At 43.3% G+C, this 11,365-nt stretch overlaps 1 protein-coding gene across 2 annotated transcripts in view; it reads right to left on the bottom strand.

The window, feature by feature from the left end:
- Positions 1 to 11,365, bottom strand: part of CACNA2D1 (calcium voltage-gated channel auxiliary subunit alpha2delta 1) — a 394,047-nt gene that overhangs the window by 311,176 nt on the left and 71,506 nt on the right. For both annotated transcript variants that reach the window (XM_058189787.1, XM_058189788.1), the window contains exon 3: positions 1,631 to 1,747. In XM_058189787.1, the coding sequence (XP_058045770.1) occupies positions 1,631 to 1,747 (117 nt within the window). The remainder of the gene's footprint in view (positions 1 to 1,630; positions 1,748 to 11,365) is intronic.

The raw sequence follows: 11,365 nt of genomic DNA, 5'->3' as shown, positions 1-11,365 counted from the left end.
AAATACTGATATTTGGATCGCGCAAATTCTTTTGAACGATGAGGCTTGGAATATGGGAGATGGTCTCCAAACCGCCATTTTCTTAATCACTTACATCCTAGCTGTGCGACGATAAATTCTTCTGTCAATTGTTAAGTTTCCAACTTATCGCCCACACTGTGTTGTGGGGAGAGATTTGTATCCTTCATCCCTGCTTCTCCTAGCTCAAGGGTCGGCAACCTGTGGCTCTGGAGCCGCATGTGGCTCTTTCATCCCACTGCTGAAGCTCCCTGTCACCAGTCAGCTCCACAATTGATAGGGTTTTCAGTTAGGACAGGTAGAGGAAAAAAGGACGCCACGCTAGGAGGAGACTCTATGGTGGAAGAACCGGACTTCCGGTCAACAGAGGAAAAAGGACGCCGCGCTAGGAGGAGACTCCATGGTGGAAGAACCGGACTTCCGGTCAACAGAGGAAAAAGGATGCCTCGCTAGGAGGAGACTCCATGGTGGAAGAACCGGACTTCTGGTCAACAGAGGAAAAAGGATGCCACGCTAGGAGGAGATTCTATGGTGGAAGAACCAGACTTCCGGTCAACAGAGGAAAAAGGACGCCACGCTAGGAGGAGACTCCATGGTGCGGGAAGCAGACTTCTGGTCGGCTCCAGAATTGAATGGGGGGCTTCTGGTTAGGACCTTTGTGGCTCTTTGAGTGTTTAAGGTTGCCGACCCCTGTCCTAGCTCATAAAACATGCACTCACGCAACTTCATGACGTGTGTGAAAACACACCACCTTGCTAGCTGTCCATCACGTATCCACTGCTCTACTGTCGTAAGTTCTGTATTTTCTATCCAACAGCATTTCGGATGGTCAATCACCCCTTACGAAGCACCTCTTTCAGGTTCATTAAAGCAGCCACGTCTTTGACTAGCTTTGTCCAGCTAGTTCACAAGCTCTTCTTGGCTCCCTCTGTAACCAAAACCACTTTGCTGGGGGAGACATAGGGAGGGAAGAGTACAGGTAGTCCTCGACTTATGATCAAAATTCACATTGCTAAGTGAGAAATTTGTTAAGTGAATTTTGCCCAATCATTTTTGCCACCATTGTTAAGTGAATCACTACGATTGTTAAGGTAGCAACCCAGTTGTTAAGTCAATCTGCCTTCCCTGTTGACTTTGCTTGTCAGAAGGTCGCAAAAGGGGATCATATGACCCCGGGATGTTGCAACCGTCATAAATATGAATCAGTTGCCGAGCATCTGGGTTTTGATCTCGTGACCATGGGGATGCTACAATGGTCAGAAGTGTGGAAAACAATCAGAAGTTACTTTTTTCAATGCCGTTGTAACCTTGGTTACTAAATGGACGGTTGTAAATTTAGGACTACCTGTAATCTAGCCGGGCAGGCCCACATTTTGGCTAGACTCCAGAAGCAGCCACACACATCCAAAGATGCGGCTGCTCTGAGCCTTCAGAAATACTTTGGACATGCTCTTCCCAGGTTTTAACCTCTGCACGTTTGAGGAATCGGTACAGCTTTAATAAATACAAACGTATAAAAAATTTTAACTTGATTGGAAGATGAAAGGAAGAATAAAGTGCAATTACGCCTCCATTTCGGAATCAAGATAAGAAAAGGTGAGGTTCTACTTACTATCAAGGCGGTGGATCTGTTACTCAGGAGCTTCTCAATGTCTTGAGCTGCACTTTCCACTAATTGTCGCGCATTGTTGGCTTCCACTGTGTATAAATTTTTGTTCCTCTGATAGATCTGAAGGAGGAAAAAAAACAAGACACCTGAATAATAATAATAACAACAACAACAACGACAAATGCTTACACAGCAGTGGTGAAATCCTCCATGGTTTGCCACCAGTTCGCTGCCTGCACATGCGTGGTGTGCGCCAAATGCGGGCTGCATACGCACATGTGCAGTGAGTGCCAAACACACACTGTGCACGCATTCGCAGTCCACACCAAACTCACGCTGCGTGCACACGCATGCACAGTGCACACCAAGCGTGTGCTTTACACTGAAAAAGAAGGCTGTTGTGGCTCCCGCCCCCGAACCTGGCCCCATGCCCGAAAGTGCCTTGGAGCTAGGCCTGCTGCCAGAAGGTGACTTGGACAGTGAGGGGGAAGGGCCATCAGGATTTACCTCGGAAGCACCGGCCTCCCTGGATCAGCTCCAAGAGCCAGAAGCAGGCCAAGTGAAAGAGATTACGAGGCCTCCTTCTCCTGACTCTTCCCCCCACCCCAGGCCACACCTGCAGACCCAGCTGGCAGCAATCAGGCTTGGCTGAATCCTAGGTTTCGTAGGCAGGAGAGGCAGGAACAACAGAAGCAGGGGAGGGGCAGGCCTAGGAAGTGCTGAGTCATGGAGCCACACCCCACAGGATATAAAAGGCAGCAAGAGCTGGTGTGTCTCTTTGTATCAGGCAAATCCACGGATTGACTAGAGCTGAAGGTTGTGACTCACCAGCATCTTGGCAGCTATCCAGGACTCTTGGCAGACGCTGATTCTTTTGCTGCCAGAGCTGATAAGAGCCGGCTAATTAAGCCATCGTTCGGATGGAGGCGAGGAGGACACAACAAAGGCTTAAGAATGTAAGTAGAACAGCGAGGGGAAGAAACAGCTGTGCCGCATGATTTAGATTCACTAGAAAGCAGAATTTCCTGCTTTCTATGGAATATAAATCGTGCAGCACAGCTGATCGTCGGAAATACCAGTTCGGACAAACCAGTAGCATTTTTTTTACTACCAGTTTGCCCAAATTGGTAGCTTTTATTACTACTGGTTCGCCTGAACCAGTGTGAACCAGTAGCATTTCACCCCTGATACAAAGCGAGAATTGAGAAGACAGCAACAGTTAGTTAATGCCACCTATGCAAAGAAGCTGAGGAAACAGTAAGTTGCTGCAAGAAGATCTCACAGACTGACTACAAACAACGGCATGACAAAGTAGCAACAATGGTGCTTTGGAAGATCTGCAAGAACTATCATTTGCCCGTAAGCAAGAACTGGGGGGACCCTAAAATAGAGAAAGTCATAGAAAATGAAGAAGTTAAATTTCTCTGGGACTTCAGAATCCAGACAGACAGGCACCTGCTACATAACACCCCAGACATAACAACTGTCGATAAGAAAGACAAAAATATCTGGATAGTGGATGTGGCAGTGCCTGGAGATAACAGGAGAGAAGAGAAGGAACTGGAGAAGATAACAAAATACGAATACATAGAAATAGAACAACTGTGGCAAAGGCAAGCAAGGGTAGTACCAGGAGTCAAGTCGAGTCAAGAAGCCCACCATCAAGGAACTGAATGACTACAGACCAGTTGCTCTAACATCTGTAGTCATGAAAACCTTTGAAAGGCTAGTGCTTTCCTACTTGAAAACCATCACGGATCCGCTGTTAGACCCCTTGCAATTTGCATACCGAGCAAACAGATCAACAGATGATGCTGTTAATATGGCTCTGCACTACATCCTACAGCTTCTTGAATCTCCAAAGACCTATGCAAGGGTCCTTTTTGTAGACTTTAGTTCAGCATTCAATACCATCATTCCAGACATTCTTCTAACTAAGCTAAACCAGCTACAGGTACCGGAACAGACTTGTAAGTGGATCACAAGCTTCCTAACAAACAGGAAGCAGCAGGTGAAGCTAAGCAAGATCACATCAAATACCTGTACAATTAGCACAGGGGCCCCCCAAGGCTGTGTGCTCTCCCCACTTCTCTTCTCTGTATACCAATGACTGCATCTCCAATGATCCATCTGTTAAGCTACTGAAGTTCGCAGATGACACAACAGTGATTGGTCTCATTCGAGACAATGACGAATCCGCATATAGACGAGAGGTCGAACGACTAGCCTTGTGGTGCAACCAAAACAATCTGGAACTGAACACACTCAAAACCGTAGAAATGGTGGTAGACTTTAGGAGAAACCCTTCCATACTTCCACCTCTCACAATACTTGACAACACAGTATCAACAGTAGAAACCTTCAAATTTCTAGGTTCTATCATATCGCAAGATCTCAAATGGACAGCTAACATCAAAAACATCATTAAAAAAGGACAACAAAGAATGTTCTTTCTGCGCCAACTCAGTAAGCTCAAACTGCCCAAGGAGCTGCTGATCCAATTCTACAGAGGAATTATTGAGTCTGTCATTTGCACCTCTATAACTGTCTGGTTCGGTTCTGCAACCCAACAAGAAAAACACAGACTTCAGAGGATAATTAGAACTGCAGAAAAAATAATTGCTACCAACCTGCCTTCCATTGAGGACCTGTATACTGCACGAATCAAGAAGAGGGCCGTGAAAATATTTGCAGATCCCTCGCATCCTGGACATAAACTGTTTCAACTCCTACCCTCAAAACGACACTATAGAGCACTGCACACCAGAACAACTAGACACAAGAACAGTTTTTTCCCGAAGGCCATCACTCTGCTAAACAAATAATTCCATCAACACTGTCAAACTATTTACTGAATCTGCACTACTATTAATCATTTCATAGTTCCCATCACCAATCTCTTTCCACTTATGACTGTATGACTATAACTTGTTGCTGGCAATCCTTATGATTTATATTGATATATTGACCATCAATTGTGTTGTAAATGTTGTACCTTGATGAACGTATCTTTTCTTTTATGTGCACTGAGAGCTTGTTCACCAAGACAAATTCCTTGTGTGTCCAATCACACTTGGCCAATAAAAATTCTATTCTATTCTATTCTATAGCCGCCTTGGGTGCAACCCCAAAAGAACTGGAGCACCACTTGAACACCATCATTGGCATTGACAAATTTGCCCTCAGTCAATTGCAGAAGGCAGCTTTACTTGGAACTGCTTCCATCCCGCGACGATATATCTGTAACACGATCAAACATCCAGATCTGCCTATCCCAGGATCTCGGTAAGGACTCGATAGGTAGACAAAAATGCCAAACGCCAGTCTGAACATCTGGCTGATTGTGCGATGAATGATGATGATGATGATGATGATGATATTTTGCAGGAAAGGTAGATTAATGCAGTGTTTCTCAACCTTCCCAATTGCTAAGCAGGACAGCTGAGAAGGGAGTTTCGCCCCTTTTTTTACAATTTTTCTTGTCACAGCTGTTAAGCGAAATCATCCCAATTGTTAAAGTTAGTCATTCAGTTGTTACATGAACCCTGCATCCTCATTGACTTTGCTTCTCAGAAGGTCGCCAAAGAGGATCACATGACCCCGGGACAATGCAACCATCACGAGTCAATTGCCAAGTGTCTAAATTTTGATTATGTGACCCTAAGGATCCTGCAACAGTCATAAGTGTGAAAAATGATCATAAGACAGTTTCTTCCCGAATGCCATCACTCTGCTAAACAAATCATTCCCTCTACACAATGTCAAACTAATGACTAAATCTGCACTACTATTAATCTTCTCTTCGTTCCCATCACCCATCTCCTCCCACTTATGACTGTATGATAAAGTAACTTTGTTGCTTGTGTCCTTACAATTTATATTGATATTGATTTGTTTCCAAGGGTGAAATCCAAATTTTTTTACTACTGATTCTGTGGGCGTGACTTGGTGGGCATGGTGTAGCTTGGTAGGCATGTCAGGGGAAGAATACTGCAAAATCTCCATTCCCACCCCACTCTCGGGCCAGCCAGAGGTGGTATTTGCCGGTTCTCCGAACTAATCAAATTTTCCACTACCGGTTCTCTGAACTGCTCAAAATTTCCACTACTGGTTGTCCAAACTGCTCAAAATTTCTGCTACTGGTTCTCCAGAACCTGCTGGATTTCACCCCTGATTGTTTCCTGATTGTTTGTTTATACCCTATGACTATCAGTAAGTGTTGTACCTTAGAATTCTGGATGAACGTATCTTTTCTTTTATGTACACTGAGAGCGTATGCACCAAGACAAATTTCCTTGTGTGTCCAATCACACTTGGCCAATAAAGAATTCTATTCCATTCTATAGAATATTATTTTTTCCGGTGCTGTTGTACCTTTGAACGGTCTCTAAATAAATGGTAAATTGAGGATTAACTCTATTCATAAAATGAAGCAAGAGGAAGCATGCCTTATAATTATTTGGCCCAGAAACGATTGTGTCATCTTTCCTCATGTTTTTCAGGCCACTCAACAATCAAAAGCCCGGGAAAGGTCTTATCTCAAACAATAAATCCATCTTTTATTATAATCACAGACCAGAGTCAGTTCTTATTTCCTAGTAGGCTCCTTCTGCAACTCGAGGCCTTGCAAAAATGAGGATTTTCAATCTCAAGAGCCAAGAGGGCTCTATCTCTTGCCAAATTACAGTTCTCGGCATTCCTGCCACTGAGGAATCTGACATTGTAATTAGCGGTGGCCAAATCCTTTCTATTATAAAGAACACAAAATGTACCCATATAAAGAGATGGGTTCCTGCATCTGCATGGCAACCGAAACAATCGGGCCTTTAGAAAAGCATTCGGGAGGGGGGAGAAATATGCTTAGATTTAGATTTCTGGATCATACCCTTTGCGTAATATTTTCTAAAGCAGAATTCTTGATTGGGACTTAGTCTATAAACAGACACTGTTGAAATGGTGGCTGAGGGCTGCAGGAGACTGTCACAGCTGAAAACAGGGGCCCGGAAGTCCCCAGCTCCATTTTCGCTGGCTTTGCTGTTTCCAGGGTGGCCCTGCAGGCTAGATCCAGGCCCAGGGCCTTGAGTTAGAGGCAGCTCGGCGGTTCAAATCCCTAGTACAGGTCTCCTGCATGAGCAGGGGATCGGACTAGATGACCTCTAAGGTCCCTTTCAACTCTGTTCCTGTTACCCCCTGCCCTAGAGTCAGTCACAACCGGTCAGGGAAATTGTGATTGTCATGCCACGAACAAGAAACTCTTTGCTAGGGATGCTGATCTTTTGTTGAGCAAGGGCCAGCGTGAAGGGGCCAACAACCTCAGAAAACTATCGAAGCTGCAAATTAATGAAGAGGAAAAATGCACAGCCTCTCGGAGAAAGGGTCTAAAGAAATGGGAAACGATCAGATCAATTGCAACGAATAAGGACTTTTATTACCGACGAAACCCAGATCTATAACAACAGCTCAAGGCAAAGCGAACAAGCAAGAAAAAAAATGTATCGATGAAGTCAACAGATGGCTTCTGAGCTTCTCCAGACATTACACTTCTGTTAAAGAGGGTGTCACATTGTCTTAAGAGAAGCCAGCCCGGGCAGCAAAAACAGAGACAGGTCCAAGACTAATGTGTTGGACAACTTCCAAGGCTTCTGGCATTACACATTTCAGAAAAGGGGGGAAAAAATGGCCTGATTTGGCAACCATCAATACATCCCAACCTCAGCGCAGCTTAAATGTTTTATTATGGCTTTGCATTTTCGGGACATAAATGGTTCTGTTCATCAAGCCATCATTTCTGGAGGCAATCAGCATGGGTAGTAAATTTGTTTACTAAAAAGCTATAACAGATTTAACAGAGTTGGAAGGGACCTTAGAGGTCTTCTACTCCAACCCCTTACTCAGGTAGGAAACACCTGCACCATTTCTCTTAAAAATATCACCGGCTATGGCAAACCTCCTTCCCAGGCTGAAGGTAATCAACAACTGGCAGATGACCTGAATGAGTTTTACTGCAGGTTTGAAAGGAAACTACAGCCACCTATCTCCACAACCCCCATCTCAGACACACCAACAACAGCCAAGCCTCCTACAACTGACCCCATTTCATTGGGTTCACAACCCCTAGTGATCACAGAAAAGGAAGTGCAGGACCTATTTCACAGACAAAAGCCAGGAAAAGCTCCAGGCCCAGACAAGATAACTCCTTCTTGCTTAAAAGTCTGTGCTGACCAATTGGCCCCCATCTTCACCCATATTTTCAATAAATCACTAGAGATGTGCTATGTTCCTTCTTGCTTCAAACGCTCTACCATCATCCCAGTGCCAAGAAGCCCACCATCAAGGAACTGAATGACTACAGACCAGTTGCTCTAACATCTGTAGTCATGAAAACCTTTGAAAGGCTAGTGCTTTCCTACCTGAAAACCATCACGAATCCGCTCTTAGACCCCTTGCAATTTGCATACCGAGCAAATAGATCAACAGATGATGCTGTTAATATGGCTCTGCACTACATCCTACAACATCTTGAGTCTCCAAAGACCTATGCAAGGGTCCTTTTGTAGACTTTAGTTCAGCATTCAATACCATCATTCCAGACATTCTTCTAACTAAGCTAAACCAGCTACAGGTACCGGAACAGACTTGTAAGTGGATCACAAGCTTCCTAACTAACAGGAAGCAGCAGGTGAAGCTAAGCAAGATCACATCAAATACCTGTACAATTAGCACAGGGGTCCCCCCAAGGGTGGGTGCTCTCCCACTTCTCTTCTCTCTGTATACCAATGACTGCATCTCCAATGATCCATTTGTTAAGCTACTGAAGTTCGCAGATGACACAACAGTGATTGGTCTCATTCGAGACAATGACGAATCCGCATATAGACGAGAGGTCGGACGGCTAGGCTTGTGGTGGAAGCAAAACAATCTGGAACTGGACACACTCAAAACCGTAGAAATGGTGGTAGACTTTAGGAAAACCCTTCCATACTTCCACCTCTCACAATACTTGACAACACAGTATCAACAGTAGAAACCTTCAAATTTCTGGGTTCTATCATATCGCAAGATCTCAAATGGACAGCTAACATCAAAACATCATTAAAAAGCACAACAAAGAATGTTCTTTCTGCGCCAACTCAGTAAGCTCAAACTGCCCAAGGAGCTGCTGATCCAATTCTACAGAGGAATTATTGAGTCTGTCATTTGCACCTCTATAACTGTCTGGTTCGGTTCTGCAACCCAACAAGAAAAACACAGACTTCAGAGGATAATTAGAACTGCAGAAAAAATAATTGCTACCAACTTGCCTTCCATTGAGGACCTGTATACTGCACGAATCAAGAAGAGGGCCGTGAAAATATTTGCAGATCCCTCGCATCCTGGACATAAACTGTTTCAACTCCTACCCTCAAAACGACGCTATAGAGCACTGCACACCAGAACAACTAGACACAAGAACAGTTTTTTCCCGAAGGCCATCACTCTGCTAAACAAATAATTCCCTCAACACTGTCAGACTATTTACTGAATCTGCACTACTATTAATCGTTTCATAGTTCCCATCGTCAATCTCTTTCCACTTATGACTGTATGACTATAACTTGTTGCTGGCAATCCTTATGATTTATATTGATATATTGATCATCAATTGTGTTGTAAATGTTGTACCTTGATGAAGGTATCTTTTCTTTTATGTACACTGAGAGCATATGCACCAAGACAAATTCCTTGTGTGTCCAATCACACTTGGCCAATAAATTCTATTCTATTCTATTCTATTCTATTCAGACCAATCGCTGTCTAATCTCTTCTTAAAAGCCTCCAGTGATGGTGAGCGCAATTAAAGGCCTTGCTTTCTTCCGTTAACAGGATAACAGAGTTGGAAGGGACCTTCGAGGTCTTCTAGTCTAACCCCCTGAAGGAGACCCTACCTCAGGGGTGAAATGCTCCCGGTTCGGACCGGATCACCCAATCCGGTAGCAATGGCGGCGGGTGGTTCAGAGAACCAGTAGCAAAAATCCCTGCCCACCTCCACATGTCCAGCTGAGCCGCACGATCATCAGAGTTGTTTTTTTTTTTTTTTACTTTTAAAAGCATTTTTTCTTCGGCCGAAAGATGAAATTATTATGGAAATGTTGGAATGTGCAGAAATGAGTAAATTGACATTAGAAATTAGAGAACAGGAAGAGAAACAATTCTATAAAATATGGGATCTCTTTTATCAGTGGTTAGAGAGATATGTTAAAGAGATTTAAGTAAGACTGTATAATGAAAATGTTAATTTACATGATGGGGTTTAGGGAATGAGATTGGAGATGTTTAACATTAAATTAAGAAAGCTGATTAGAATAGAGAGAATGAAATGTTATTCTTAATTGAGACTAATTGATTAAAATGTCGAGAGATACATTATATTGATAAAAAAATTAAGATTGATAAATTGGCTGTAATGAACATGGTGATCTGCACAAAGACTGATGACCAACCCACCGACGCAACGTATTTGGATTGAAGATTGTTTTATGTAGGTGTGTTTGTAAAAAATAAAAAAGTTTTTATTTAAAAAAAAAAAAGGAATCATACAAAGGTTCGTTTAGTGACCAAAGTCACAATGGCACTGAAAAAAGTGACTTAGGACCATTTTTGGGGTCAATGAGGAAGCCCGATTCACTTAACAACCGGGTTACTAACTCATCCCCCGCAGTGATTCACTTAACGACGGAGGCAAGGAAGGTCGTAAAATGGGCCCAAACTCAAAGAACACAGGGATTGCAAACGCCAATCAATCAGTAAGCAAACCGCCAAGAAGAAGATCAGTTAAATCAAATCGATAGAAGACCAGCGTATAAAATTGTTTTCTAAAAGGTGGAGGAGTATTGTTACTAATTCAATTAGGTGGTGTAGAAGAACATTCCGCAAAGGGACGCAGCTTTTACACGCTGGAGCTTTTATGCTATTATTGCAGCACAATTGAAAAATATGTTTCAAATCCTAAAAGGGATTATAGCCGTGCCCTGCAGGAACAGATAACATAAATGCCAACCGCGGAAACTTAAACAGGCATTTTCGTCTGTCTATTTTAGGCCTAAACCTGGATCGAGGGAAGGGGCAGAGAAGGACACACTCTGGAGTTGATGGTGTTTCAAATCCGTAGGCAAACAGCAAACCAGGGGTGAAATGTAAAAATTTGTTACTACCGATTCTGTGGGCGTGGCTTGGTGGGGGGGGCTTAATGTGACTGGGTGGGTGTGGCCAACTTTTTTTTTTACTTTTAAAAGCATTTTTTCTACAATCTCTTCGGCCGAAAAGCTTGCAGAAAAAAAATGCTTTGAAAGGGTTCTGACAATCCCTGCTGAGCCGCGCAATTATCAGAGGCTCTTTTTTTTAACTTTTAAAAGCATTTTTTCGGCCAAAGAATATCGAATAGCATATGAGTAAATTTAGGAAATATTTTGTATTAGATATATTTCTGAAGGAGAGGGGAATTGAGAGTGTGATTAAGTGTGGAGTGACTAGAGATTATAATTTAGGAATTATTTTAGATTATGATTGTTAGTTTTGATACCCTGCATTTTGTTCTGGGAAGTCGGGGTGGGGGTAAGGGGAGGGAATTGGGGGTTGAGGCTAGAGATGGAGTGATGGTTAATGTACAGGGATTATTGAAGATGTATAAATATAATTAATGTAGGGTCGGGTCTGCCCAGTTAACATTTTAGAGCGGTGGGAGGAGAAAGAGAGTAGGAG

This window comes from Ahaetulla prasina, chromosome 7 (assembly GCF_028640845.1).
Source record: "Ahaetulla prasina isolate Xishuangbanna chromosome 7, ASM2864084v1, whole genome shotgun sequence".
Classification (NCBI taxonomy): Eukaryota; Metazoa; Chordata; class Lepidosauria; order Squamata; family Colubridae; genus Ahaetulla; species Ahaetulla prasina.
This window is presented reverse-complemented; position numbering and strand designations above follow the sequence as displayed.